Source organism: Trifolium pratense, linkage group LG6, assembly GCF_020283565.1.
Source record: "Trifolium pratense cultivar HEN17-A07 linkage group LG6, ARS_RC_1.1, whole genome shotgun sequence".
Classification (NCBI taxonomy): Eukaryota; Viridiplantae; Streptophyta; class Magnoliopsida; order Fabales; family Fabaceae; genus Trifolium; species Trifolium pratense.
Window position 1 is genome coordinate 489,124 of NC_060064.1, and position 15,152 is coordinate 504,275.

The window sequence follows — 15,152 nt, forward strand, 5'->3', positions numbered from 1 at the left end:
TAATTTATATGCGTCCAATAATATACCGACACATCATATATGGTAATTAAAAACACATGATGTGTCCCAATCATCAAATGATGTGGCAACGCATCATTGGATGTATGTGTAAAAAATCTTTATACCGACGGTGCACAACAATTAAACTCATTATCGTTTATTCATCTTTTAAATAGTTTAAAATTTATTTATTTTTAATTTTTTATACAAAATGTAGGGAAATCAAGATTCTTTTCATTTGTTACTCTTTCTTGTCATTACTAAAATTTTGACAATATTGCGTCATAAATTTTTTTTGACAATATTAATACCATAGTATGATAGTTGATTCATTGTACCAAAATAATAGTATGATAGTTGATGAATTAAATTTTTTTTTTTTTGGTACAAGATGAATTAAATTATTTATTATATATTTTAAAATTATTATAGTAATAAAGATGAAAAATAGAAAGAATAGTATCTCACTTTCATTCTTAGGACGCACAATTTAACAGTATCTCACTTGCATTCTTATTATTTCTGTAAAAAAAAAAGGGTTTAAAAAGCTCTTCACGTGCTTTATCAACCTCAGTCCAAACATCTCTTGAATTTCTTTCTTAGGCTATGTTTGGATTGATGGTATGAAATGGAATGGAGCGGAATGAAATATAATGGAATGGAGTGGAACGGAATGGAATGGAACAAAAATGTCATTCCACTGTTTGGATATTCTATGACGGAGTGGAATAATGTTTCCATTCCATTGTTTGGAAATTAGACGGAATGAAACAAGTTATAATTTTTTTATACCAACTATACCCTCATTTAAAAATATTATTATTTAAATATATCTGTATATCTATTGTTACTAGAAACTATCTCCTTCAAAAATAAAATAAAAATTTAAATATGTGAGTGGGAAAAGCATTGTACTAGCAAGAACTGTGACAAAAAAAAAATACTCCAATTGAAACACAAATTCTATTAATGGTAATAATAGATGTTACAAAGAAACATTTCTTTTGATTACTAGTCCTACATTTGCATTAGGGGTCCATATACAAAGGCTAACAAACACGCACTACAGACAAGGAAACTACAATATAAGAAACAAACCTTTTATATATCTATTTGAAACCTTGGAAAATACACGGATCCAGCCAGAAACACGAATGAAAATATAACGAAAACTATCACGTACACAGGCAAGAAAAAAGAAGATGCATAAGAAAAGAGATACACTGAGCAGAGGAAAAAAAAAAGTGAAGGAACAAATTTACTAGGAATAGAAAACATAATATAAATAGGGATAAAATAGTAATATTTTAATTGTGAAGATCCATTCCATTCCATACACCCCAAATTGGGGGGAATGAAAACTTGAAGAATTGGATGGAATGAGATGGAATGAGTTCCATTGTGTTCCATTCCACTCCATTCATTTTTTACAAATCCAAACAATGGAATCTAATTACTTACCACTTCATTCCATTCCACTCCATCACATTCCATCAATCCAAACATAGCCTTAAGGTCAGGTCCCTCGTCCCTTATTGAATTTCATATATAAGGCTAATTAAAGGGAAATTTAAGAATAATAACCATAATTAAAGAGTGTAATTGTTGTGTATAGTTGATGTAAAAGTTTTTTTACACATATATTCAATGACGCGTTGCCACTTTATTTAATGAATATGTCACATCATGTGTTTTTAATTACCATACATGATGTGTCGGTATATTATTGGACGAATGTGCAAAATAACTTTACACCGACGGTGCAATTAAATTATATTCATAATTAAATATGATATAATTTTATTTTTTTATGAATATCTTTTTTGTTTTTTATATTCGACAGTCCGCGGCCTAAGGTCCGGGGGGTCTAAATTATTTTATATTATTATAAAAAAAATAAAATTATACTAACTTCAGTTAGTCTAATGGGTAGGGGTTGTCTCCGGTAAAATTTTCACTGGATCCTCTTATCTGTTAATTTTTGCCCTCAATTGCTTTTTATTGATTGACCAACTTGTTGAAAAAAAAAAGTGCATGGTGAGGATTTCATGGGAGAGAAAATTAATGGGAGAGAATCCATTCCCTAGTCTAATTCACCTGCGAACAATATAAAAAAGTATCGATTTTCAAGTACTATTGTTATGTACTTTGTGGTTTATCATTTTTTTTTCTTGGGAAATTCTAAATAGTATTCGGGACAATGATTAAAAGAAACAAAAATGATAATATAATCTTAAAAGTTGTGTATTCAATGTTTTGAAATTTTAAAAAAGAATATTTTCTATTTAAAAACTGTGTTTTTGTTTATTTTTGTTGCCTTAATCGCTCCGACCCATATTATAAGCAATAAAAAAATTACACTAATTAAAAATACACTTATTAAATAAATACGATAAATAATTTGAAGTATGACTTTTTGTGTTTTTTTTTAAACTAAGTTTTATGGAAAAATGTAAAAGATTTTTTTTGGGTTATTGGTTATGAAAAAAGAAGCGAGAGAATAAATTAAATCCAATTTACATTAAATTTTATGACAATAAATAATATTAAATATTGAAAATGATAAATTTTTGGTGTTTTTTCTTATAATTTAGGCAAAAAAAAGTAATTTTCTTTTCTTATAATATACTATATGGGACGGAGTACAAGTGAACACTAGTATTTTGCAGGACTCTTTTCTTTTATTCTACAAGGTTTATTATTACTATTATTATTTTGGGCCCTATTATTTATGTTTAATTTATTTATTTGAGTTATTCGATACTAATAACGATCAAATTTTATTTTTGTGTTATTGTTTGTTGTCATTATTAAAGCGTATTATATTAAATAAAAGGCTTAACTACACATTTGGTCCCTTACGTTTATTTTAGGTTTCAATTTGGTCCCTTACGTTTAAAAAGTATCAATTTGGTCCCTTACGTTTATTTTAGGTTTCAAGTTAGTCCTTTCCGTCAATTTTGTCACATGTGGCAGTCAATTTGCACATGTGGACTGACACGTGGCACTTGGACACACTGACACGTGTACTGTTCAAACGGTGTTAGTGACAAAATTGACGGAAAGGACCAAATTGAAACCTAAAATAAACGTAAGGGACCAAATTGATACTTTTTAAACGTAAGGGACCAAATTAAAACCTAAAATAAACGTAAGGGACCAAATGTGTAGTTAAGCCTAAATAAAAATAAGTTATTTTTCACATTTTATCAATGAAGGAAAAAAAGGGACGGTAAATTAAACCACTAGATTTAGTCTAGTGTTAAGGGGTTTGGATAGTACGTTATAGGTCATGCGTTCAATTTCTAGATCATTGTAAACAAAAAAGGGACGATAAATTTATACCCATAAAATATTAGAAACATGGCTGAAATATTCTAGACTAAAAATTCAAAGCTTATTTGTAAAGTAATTTATAATTTGAAATTTAATAGAGTAATGAGTTCATAAGATTAATTTTGAACTACTAACAAATACTTCATTTGTCCCAAAATATAAGTAAAAGTTGGTTAAAAAAATGAATGTATTTAGTCCAAACCTTTAAACAAATACATCAAATTTGTTTAACTCAATTTTACTTAGATTTTGAGACGGAAAGAGTACATGCAGTTATCGGAGTTCCAATCCTAAACTTGACATGTCTGTGTGGAATTGTGAAAATTTGAGTGATGATGAATATTTATGAGAAATGGGAAAAAAAGAAAAAGGAAAAGAGTAGTATTAGTAGTAACTATGAATGGAGGAAGGCACACAAAATGCGTGAAGGCGAAGCTGGCAGGTCTCTTCATTCACTTCACTAACTCACGCACGGACAGAGCGTGGGATATGCATGCAGTAGCTGTAGAGAAACAAAGAGGCACGTTACTCGTGTGTGTTGTGGCTATGCAATTGCAATGCAATCAAAGTCTCCATGCCAAAAACATGTGACAACATTCACCTAATTTTTACATTATTTTGGAAAATGTTACTTCATCCCATTTTTGAGCATATATCAAAAAATAATAAGTATCGATTAGTTAAGTTATTTTTAACTCTAATAAAAATGAGAAAAATTTATTTAATAGTAGATGTTTTTATACTTTAGTTTCTTAAAAGAATCAAACTTTTGAGATGAAAATAAAAGGTTAAAAGGATCACAGTTTTGAGAAAAGAGTCGTGAGGGGAGAGCTTTACTAGATTGGATCGGCATACTGAGCATTGAACAATCTTACAAGTGATTCTAATACCATATTTTTACCCGAAACCTTAAGATGTTGAGTTTATAAGTCATTCACTTAAAGTGTTCAACCTCAATTTTTTCAACCAATTTAAATTTTTTTCTCGCACTTGATTAATCTCAACAAAAATAACTAATTAATTAGTGCAGTAAAATAACTATTGTCCCTTGCTGCACTAATTAATTAAGAAGCTTAGATATATCAAAATATTTTGAATTCATGTATATTCTTTTTATAAAACCTGAGTATTATTAAAGAGCAATATCCAAAATTGGATTGATTACATTACAATATGATAAGAGGAAAATTTCTTACACCACTTTTCGCTATTTAGGCCAAAGTTATAAGAACATCTTCGATAATCTTTTTAAAGTAACCTATTTAAATTTTGCAGACTACTGTATTAATAATACATTCTCTATCATGAGTGTGATCAATCTCCTACCATGTTAACCTCCATATAGATATGAACCATGCACAATTTTCAATATTTGTCACACCAAAGACGTTATTTTTTCTTTCTAAGAAACTAAATTAGTTCACCCAATTTAATACCAGAGAGAATCGAACATGAAACTTTAAGGATAAACATATTCTCAAGTTCCAAACTAATACCATCAAAACCAACCCAAGTGGGTTCACCAAATACGCTATTGTTGGACCATTCTATAATTTAGATGATGATTGTCACATTGTTCAAACATAAACCAAACAACAATTCTTCATACTACATTAAAATCGAACGAAAACCATGCTCCCAAACGACCTCAAGTGTTGTGACCAAACTCCACACTTCACCATAATAACGTTAAAAGATCCTTGAATACAAACGAAACCACGTAAAAAGATTTTCTGCTACAGAAACAATCGTTAATTGTCAGATATAAAACCAATGACTGAGATCAATTACAACATATAACTAACTGAATGCTTTTTCAACAGCAGCAAATCCATCCCAAAACCACCAACTGATTTCCATGATTATATCATGCTTAAACTCATTTATTTATATAGTCTAGTAGTAAAAAATAAATGTCTATTATTAAGGACTAGAACTAGTAATAGTAGGAGTTTAGATAAATACAAAAAAAGTAAGAAACCCGCCGACTAAAGCTCTAATGAGGTAAGTCTAGTAAAGTTTTTATCAAGTCCTATGTTGACCTAACCATGGTTTAAGGTTTTCACTTTGCTTTGCACTTTTTTGCAAACCCATCTCTCTCTCTCTCTCTACTTACCCTATACCCTACCCTACACACTCTTCCCTTCTTCAATTTTGACACACGCACCACCCCTTCCTTTTTTCCTTCACGTTTTTTGTCACCAACAAGGAACAACCATATACCATCATCAACCTTCACTTTTTCCCTTAATTGCCTTCTTTGTTTCATATGCCAAAAACCCTCTTCTTTTTTCAACACACCCCTTCTGTTTCCTTAATCTCCTCTTTCCCAATGTCTATTTCATCACTCACTATTCCTTTCTTCTCTTGTCTTGTTCCTCTCTTACCACCTTAGCCCTTTCAATATTTCTTTTTCACCTTTCTTCATAAATTTTCTTCCAAGATACCATTTTTATCATTGCAAAAACAATTGGGTATGTTCAAAATTTAATCTTTGATTCTTGGGTAGTTTTTTTTGTTTTTGAGATGGGATCAACAAAGCGCATGTTATGGGATGAACAAGAAAAATCCATGGTTGGAGCTGTTCTTGGTGGTCGAGCTTTGGATTTTTTGATAACAAATTGTTTATCAAATGAGAGTGTGTTAATTGGTGTTGGTGCTACTGATGATTCTCTTCAAAACAAGCTCTCTGATCTTGTTGAAAATTCATCCAATTTCAACTGGAACTATGCTATTTTCTGGCAACTTTCTCAGTCAAAATCCGGTGATTATGTTCTTGGTTGGGGAGATGGGTGTTGCAGAGAACCAAGTGAAGAAGAAGAACAAGAAAGTGGTGGTGGAGTTAAAGGAATTCTCAGTCTTGGCATGGAGAAAAATGAAGAAGAACAAGAAGATGGGGTGAAGCAGAATATGAGAAAGAGGGTTTTGCAGAAGCTACACACAGCTTTTGGTGGTTCAGATGAAGACAATTACGCTTTTGGCCTTGACCGTGTAACCGACACAGAGATGTTCTTTTTAGCTTCTATGTACTTTTCTTTTCCAAAAGGGTATGGTGGACCCGGTAAGTGTTTTGCTTCTGCTAAACATTTATGGTTCAAATCTGTTTCTGATTACTGCGTTCGTTCTTTCTTGGCTAAATCTGCTGGAATTCAAACTGTTGTTTTAGTACCTACTGATTTTGGTGTTCTTGAATTGGGTTCTGTTAGAATTTTACCTGAAAACTTTGAATTGTTAAACACTGTTAATTCTTTGTTTTCAATTTCAACTTCAACTTCCACCACACAATCATCATCATTGTATCCTAGAGTTATCAATGAAGGAAGAGATGAAAGTGGTATTTCAAATTCTGTTCAAATTCCAAAGGTTGTTTTGAGTTTGAACAATAATGGTCGTACACATTTTAGGGAGAAACTTGCTATTAGGAAAATGGATCATAGTAGCAGCATTAACTTTCCTAGTGTTAGAAATGGTGTTTGTGGTTCTTCTAGTTGGGGAGTGAACCAAGGTCAAGGTGAAATTTTTGCTCCTAATGGTGTCAGAAAGGATTTTAGGCTCAATAACAATAATAGCAACTATCAACCACAAAGGCAGGTTCAAATGCAAATGGAAATTGATTTTACTGGAGCGAATTTGAGGGCTAATTCTGTGAGACCGGTTATTGGTGAACCGGAACTTGCTGCTGCTGATGTTGAGGCTGATCAACCTAGTGATGGAAGGAGGCCGAGGAAGCGCGGAAGGAAGCCTGCTAATGGAAGGGACGAACCGCTCAATCATGTGGAGGCGGAGAGACAAAGGCGTGAGAAGCTTAATCAGCGTTTTTACGCTTTAAGAGCTGTTGTACCTAACATCTCCAAGATGGACAAGGCATCCTTACTTGGTGATGCCATTGCTTACATCAATGAGCTTCAAGCGAAACTCAATGTCATGGAGTCTGAGAGAGAGACATTTGGAAGCAGCACTTCGAAGGATGGATCGGCCAACTCGAGATCAGAAAATCGTCATCAGAACATTAGAGTTCCTCCTCCTGATGTCGATATTGAAGCTTCTAAGGATGAGGTAACTGTGAAGGTGAGTTGTTCTCTTGATACTCATCCTGTTTCGAAATTAATGGAAACATTCAAAGAGGCACAAATCAGTGTTGTGGAGTCGAAACTCGCTGCTGCAAATGATACTATCTACCATACTTTTGTAATTAAATCACAAGGATCTGAAGAGCTTACTAAGGACAAGTTGATTGCAGCATTTTCCCGAGAATCCAACGCTTTACAGATATAAAACTTTGTCCATATAGGCATGAATATGATACATAGAGAAGGAACCAATTTCTAAAGCTTCCTAAGAAATTTTTGTTGTGCAGCTGAAGATCTAAAGAGCAAAGCAGATGGAACTAGAGAAGTAGAATAATAATAATAATAATATATAGCTCCTATTAATTAACCAACCGTGTATAGGGCAACCAATTTATGTTTGTCTATAGTATACACAGTTTAATTATCAGAAATATTGTTCCTGCAATGTCCATTGTTTTATTTAGTTCAACCAATGTAATTGACATGGTAAAAGGATCTTATGTCTCTTCATGCAATGTCTCTCAAGTTCTAATTTTTTTTTGTTCTTCAAGTAGTTTTGTGCATTAAGAGGATGGTATTAGTTAATTACTATATCTTTGTCTTTGTTACTAATAGATTATAGATAGATCTTGTCTTGCTAGATTTTTTATATTATTATAGCTATGTTTTTCCCTTCTTTGGGGAGATATAAAAATAGTAAATTTGTTTTTTCTTCCTTTTTTCCAAAGGTGAATCTTTTTCTCCTATTGCAATTTTGTTTTAGTTTTGTGATGCACATGAAAAGGAAAAAAAGTATTGTTACTGCTCCTTTGTTGTTGCCTCCTTTTCATGACTATTTGAGGTATCTAATTCATGAAGGAAGGAAAGAACCTTAGACTAAAAAGCTAAGTAAAAAAATGGTAAGAGTCTAAAACAAAAACAAACAAATGAAGGCATAAACTCAAGCACTTGTTGCCAAGAAGTGCTTAAGTGTTGTTATTCCGAACATAATCCAGATTCCAGAGATTACTCGAAGGTGATAAAAGGAAAGGACAAAAGAGTTCACGCTAATGGTGAATTGATGGAAGAAATGCTACAATGAATAGAGGTGGCAACTGGAATCCATGTTAGAGATGACGATGAATGAAGTCTACATGTAAAGACTCTGATGCTCAAGCCAGTGAGAGATATTAGAATGAGACGTATCTTCTGAGGTTGTGAAGGGTCTGTCTTACATAGGTCAATAAATATGGTATTGGACGGATGAACGTGACATTGAATTTCAGCGAACTCAAAAGCACTAAGCAGTTGTAAACCTCAACTCAAGGTATTGAATAAGTTGATGGCGTGGAAGCATTTTAAACCCTGATTTCTAAACATAAAAATAAAAAAGACAAGACAATAATGAAAGCACAACCACAAGCACAGCATGGTACAAAGTAGGAGAAAAAAATAGTAGTACTTCTTTCTATAGTAGCTAGCTTATGTTGAGTGGTCCTGCAAAATGCGCGTTGTTATGTCCTATTTATTTATTTTGAATATGTAAAACGTTCACGTGCTCAGGTCCTTTCAACTAATGGAAACATGTGGTGCATGTGTTCTTTCCTTTTACAACTGAGTGAGTGATTAAGGTGAGAAATTGGAGAACTTTGAAAAAGGAAAAAAAAAAAAAAAAACCAACATAAACAGTTAACTCAACTCTTTGCCATCCTTTTACTATTTTTATGGTAATTAATAACGTGATGTAATTTGTTTTTTTTACTGTGTTAATTACATTTGTTTTTTTTTTTTTAACTATTTTTATGGTTGAACTTTATTGTTTTCCTTCTATAAGACTTCATTTAATTTCCATTACGGGTATTTAATCTCGGTTGAGAAACTATTGAACACAATGTGAGTACTTTGATTTTAGCCGATTTCTATTATATATATTTAACAATTTATTCTGATGTGGATCTACTTTATATTTGTTTATGTTCTTGTATGTTTATTTTGTAGTCAAGTTATCCGTCTTTTACTTCATCTTGTGGCTTGTGCTGCCACCTTCCTTCCGTTCTTATTTTACACTTTTGCACATTATTTATAACTCTTCTTGTTAATGGGTTCGTAATATTGTTTCATACATATAGTGTTAAAATTTGTAAAATTTTGTCATTTCATTTTTATGCTAAATATATACCTTATTACTATAGATTTATATCTCTTGTCAAATTTAGTTATATTTTTTCGATTATTATTTCTTTCACCACCATTTTACCAATTTGTACATATGCTTGTCATTTGCTTACTGGAACTACAATGAGTTTTACCTTAAAATTACAATTAAAGTAGTGCCGTAATTTTATTTAAACATAATTTTTGTCAAAATCACAATAACACATATTATAACAAGACTACTCTCAATTTTTATATACATTTATCAATGTATGTTTAATTAAACATAAAAAAAATCTAGAGCACAAAATCCACAACTTTCAAGTGATATGATATCTATTACATCCGACAAAGAATCAGCTTAAACAATTAAAGTAACAAAAAATGTGACCATAATTAGAGGCCGTAAAGCAAAACACTGAACAAGGTTCTTTTGGTGTCAAATTAACTTCCTATGCCCATAACTCAATCGTACCCTTTATTCCACTTTGGATTGTCTAGGATGAAAATCCTAATTCCAATGTTTGAAGAATCCTCTATGCCTTTGGAGTTTGAAGATAGCTAGCTAGAGAAAAGAAAAGATTCATTCTATGGATGGGATGTGGGGTTCGTTTTGTGTAACAAAATACACAAATATCAAGCATGCCATGTGGTGTGGTGCACTATGTTCTTTTTCTCCTTTTTTTCTTTTATACATTAATCATTGGTTCATAGAAACTCCTGATAAATCAGAGTTCGGCCGCGAGAGGTTAGAAAAGTCTTGTTAAAAATTGTTCCCATCAGAAATTAAACTAAAGTTATTCCGAATGATCCGTCTTAGGGATCTAGGATGAGCTCATTAACCACTTGATCCTAATATTCTTTTTCTTTCGTGTATGTGATGGTGCATGCATATCGACACTCATTAAGGCTAAATTAGAAAGCAATTTGTGGGATCCATTAGTAAAAATATCAAGTAAGAACTGCTCAAATCTATATGAGGATGGAAATGTACATACGAAAAGAAAACCACATATTAGGATGTGATTTTTGTTTTATGGTATAGTTTCATTGGTGGAGTACAGATGAATGTAATGCATGGCTGCTATACTATAGTCTAGAATTATGATTGGAGTTTAGATGGTCCACAACCACAAGCACCACATACTAACTATCATGAGCTAAATGTGGAAAACACTTGCATGTGTTTCTCATTTTTCACTGTTTATTGGGGCCAAAGATTTATGGTGGTGCATCAATATCATGAGCACCTAACCCACTCATTTGTGTAGTATTACATCAGATAAAAAAAAAAACAGATAAAAAAAAAATCTTAATTTAGTTTTTTTATACTGTCAATTTTAATTTAGTTCCTAAACTATCACTCTCTTATTAATTAGGAGGAATGATATTTTGAAATATCATTTCACAATGGATACACAAGATAGAGAAATAAGAAAAAAGGAAAAGATGAAGAGTACATTAGTTTTCTTTATGCATTTTTAAATTAGTTTTCTTTTGTACTCCCAAATTATAAGGGAAAATATCTTTTTTTTTGTCCCAAATTATAAGGAAAAATCATTTTCAAGATTTTTTTTCCTTAATCTCATAAAATTAAATCGAAATTGTATTTAATTTTCTCTCTCCCATTTTCTCAATAAACAACAACCAATAAAAATTGTTTTTACATCTTCGCAAAACCCACAAAAACATATTTCAAATTATCATGTTTTACTTTTTCTTAATAAGTGTGAATTTTGTTTTTTCCCTTATAATTTGGGACGGATGGAGTACTTCATTATGTAACGTCTAATTTAGCAATTTGTAATATTTTTTTTGGTCAAGTAGCTTAGTGGCTAAAGAATTCACTTCGAACTCCGACTCTTACACATATAGTACGATGTTCTGTCAACTGACCTAAGCTTATGAGATTCATTATGTAACTTTCTATATTGGTTTGATACACACATCACAAACTCGCAAGTCGGTGTATAATTCATCATTAACTATTACAACGTATATTAAAATTATTAATAATCATAAATCACATAAAACACATGAATTATTAAGCAAAATTTTGTCCACCAATCATTAGTTGGTTTAGTGAAGATTGACGTTGAACTTAGTAGGGAGGACCACAATTCAATCCCCGTAACTACGATCGGAAGTGAATAGAACCACTTGATGTCAGAACTGGTCCTCGAACCAGATTAGACGGTCCAATAAACTGAATACCGATAGTTAAAAAAAAAAACTTCTCCCCTTGCATTGTATGGGTTGGAAAAAACCAAGGTACGAAAGACGTATATGCAACCCAATTTGCCCAATTTGGATAAATTTTTTTTTTTTAATTTATAGTACAAGCGCTTATTATAATAAGCGTTTACGAATAAGCTTATATAAATTATTTTTATAGTAAAAGATAAAATAAAATTATTTTTATATATATTACAAGTTATTTCCAATAGCTATATTGGAGAACATATATAAATAAGCTAGAAAAAATTTACAAAAATTGTCAAAAATTATTTTCATAATTTTTTTTAAACAGTCTCACAAAACTTCAAAACTTTAACTTTAAACTTAATTTTTAATTGAAAGTATAATTATTACATCCCAAAATTAAAAATAAATCTTAAGAGCCAAAAAAGTTAACAAAATGTTGCTCTAATTGCATCTTTAACTATCCGGGTTAATGACCCTTCCACTCCTAACTCTTAAATTCCTTTAGCCTTAATAATGTAGGGTTGATCTTCATTAAATCTTATATGAGCATAAGTTTTTCTCGTCCCACTACTTCGTTGCCTTTGAGCTTTTCTCTCATCCTTTCACGTCCACTTTCAAACCACATGGGATTACACTTCCAATTCAACGAGTCACCTTCTCTCCAATAGGGACTCACAACTATTTGATTAAGTGAACGAGCATATTTTAGAACATTCATAACAAACTCAATTTCATGCCAATTGCCAACACAACCTCCCAATTCAATAACTTTTAACTCGTCATGAGAGAATATTTGAACATCTTTAAAATCTTTCTGATTTTTAGAGAATATTGAATCTGCAAACTGTCAAATTAACATTACAACAAAAATGATATTAAAAGCCGACAATCATATATCAAATATTACCAATGGATGCAAATTATATAAACTAATGACAAAAGTTTGTATAATTAAAAAAAAATTTAAAATACTTCGGAGGAAGAGTTACAACTACTTAAAGGAATCAAATAAAAAATTATATTTGGAAAAGATTATGGGTGGCCAAGTGCAATATAAGGATGTTCAGCTAAATTTATTTGTCATGGATAAAAATACCATAACGATAATCACAAAAAAATAAAAGTAAAATATGTGTATTAATCATGTTCACTTACTTACCATGACCGAAAGTTTCTGCAAAAGAGGAGAAGCTTGAAGGATGTTTAAGATCCACAAAGAATCATACTCCACATCATCTAAGATGTATGAGTCCGTGTAAACAATGAGGTTTAACTGTTTAAGATGTTTGAATGGTTGAGTAGTTTGTCGGAAAATTGTGATCTGAAAAAAATGTGTAAAAAAAAACTTCAAAATACAATTCAAAAGACAAAGAAATGTTTAAAAAATAAAATGAAACCTTAATAATTTATGACTAACCATTGAAAATGTGGTCACATGCATATTCTCAAGCTGAGGAAAAAACGTTGCAAATGCATCAAGCTCTTGTTGCAACGAAATGAAGAATTTAATGCTCTTTAGCATAGGGGTATTAAAGTTCAAGATATCCAATGAAGTAAGTTCAAGGCAATCTAGCTCCAATGAAGTGAGTTTAAGACAATCCAGTAAAATCAAGTTTAATTCCCACTGGTTATGGTTGGATGCAACATAGCACCCTCTAACCTTAAGATGACATAAGGATGAACTTACTATCTTTGGCATTGATGATTCAAACTCACAAATAAGTAAGCAAAGTTCTTCGAGTTGTGGACAATTAGATAACAAACTTTCAATAAAAGTTTCATTCAGTTTTACCTCTTCAAAAGATAGATATCTTAAATTTTTTAATGGAATAAAGTCATAATTGATGGGATGACAAACAAGACAATTTTCAAGACGCATGTGGTTTAAAGTTGAAGTATTAGTCTCCGAAAACAAAGCAAAGTCGAATTTATAACGATTTGATTGAGAAGTGAGATTGAAAGGCACATAAGGCCTTCCTAGAAAGAGCAGATCAATTTTTCCAACTCCCCTTGAAATTGCAAAACTTATCCATTGATCAATAGTGTTGCTTTGTGAATGATTTAAAAAGAAGTTTACCCGAAAATAATCAATCTTTTTGCCCTGAAAATTCTTGACAAATTGATCTACTCGTTTTACAAATTCATCCCTACTTATATCCAAATTGACGCTTCTTTCCACACTAGGGACCCCAATGAAGATAAACTCGGGTTCTATAGCATAATTTCTATGGACATCAATGAGATGCCTGGTTTGTAGTAGTTCCTCCTCGCTGTTCCCAAACACATTGAAGATATCAAAGTTGAGATCTCTTCTTAGAGACCAAAGCTTGTACCACCTTCTAGATAGCATACTGGTTTTCAACAAATCTTTAATGGATAACATAGTCATGATATGAGATAAAATGCAGTCAGACAATTCACTAATGCGGTCATCCATTTTATTGCCCGAAAATAGTAACAACGTACCTGAAAGATATATGTAAAGTATAAGAATAAAGCTCAAAATAAAATTATTTGACACTTCTGCCAATCCATCATGATTCCACTACAATAAGAGTTGTGAATATTGTATGTTATGGTTGATATGATTTCTTGTATTTTTGGTATTATAAAATTTGGCGGATATATTTTTATGTTTATATATTGTTACATGAAGAATATCATCATGTTTTTTTTTTCTTTCTCATATTATAAATCATAGCTATATGGCTTTATATATAGAGCTACATAAAAATATTTAAATAACAAACTAATCCTGTAAATTCTAAAAAAAATCCTAAATATTCCAAACTGAAATATAAATCTTAAACCTAATATTATCTATTTTAATTATAAATCTAAAATATATTTAAATTTAAAATCTTCAAAAAAAAAAATTTATGGATTATTCTAGACAATGGTCTATTGGAACAAGTTTTGGGAGAAAACTTGATATTGAAATAAACACAAGTGTTGAACTAAGTGTTAGTGTGAATTGAAAAAAACTCATTTTAAGTTCACATTGAAGGAAACAACACCTTAGTAGTGTTTATACATTATATGAAAGGGTGGCTAGAGCCTAGAGGTACTTGGTTTTGTAAACGTCTTAAAAGAAAACATATCTAACCTTACTAATAATTTTTTCAATGACATACCTTTTCGAAAACTGATTTTCAAAAACTGAATGTTTCTTAAAGCAAAAAACAACATGGTCTTTCTTCTTTCTTTTTTTTTTAACGGAAAATTTATTAGAGCACACTCAATCGAACAAGATGAATTCAAGGGAGATATATGTTTTTTTTTTTTAACCTTATTTTATATACACACACATTATTGAAACCTAGCATTTATATTTCTTCTTCATCTCTATGTTATATACTCTTTGGATAGAATTGATAGGGAAACATATTACTTGAATCATGCATGTGC

General features: G+C 31.1%; 2 protein-coding genes across 2 annotated transcripts; one reads left to right on the forward strand and one right to left on the reverse strand.

Annotated features, from left to right (window-relative positions):
• The first annotated feature begins 5,392 nt into the window (after nt 1–5,392).
• Nucleotides 5,393–7,921, forward strand: LOC123889557 (transcription factor MTB1-like). Its single transcript, XM_045938943.1, has one exon. It carries the CDS (start codon nt 5,863–5,865, stop codon nt 7,609–7,611), a length of 1,749 nt encoding a protein of 582 aa, XP_045794899.1. The 5' UTR covers nt 5,393–5,862; the 3' UTR covers nt 7,612–7,921.
• A 4,218-nt stretch (nt 7,922–12,139) lies between these two features.
• On the reverse strand, nt 12,140–14,295 carry LOC123889558 (putative F-box/LRR-repeat protein At3g59170). Its single transcript, XM_045938944.1, has 3 exons — nt 13,162–14,295; nt 12,904–13,065; nt 12,140–12,588 (listed from the first exon to the last, which is right to left on the reverse strand). The coding sequence occupies exons 1-3, from the start codon at nt 14,179–14,181 to the stop codon at nt 12,283–12,285; spliced, it is 1,488 nt and encodes a 495-aa protein (XP_045794900.1). The 5' UTR covers nt 14,182–14,295; the 3' UTR covers nt 12,140–12,282.
• Nucleotides 14,296–15,152: the final 857 nt, after the last annotated feature.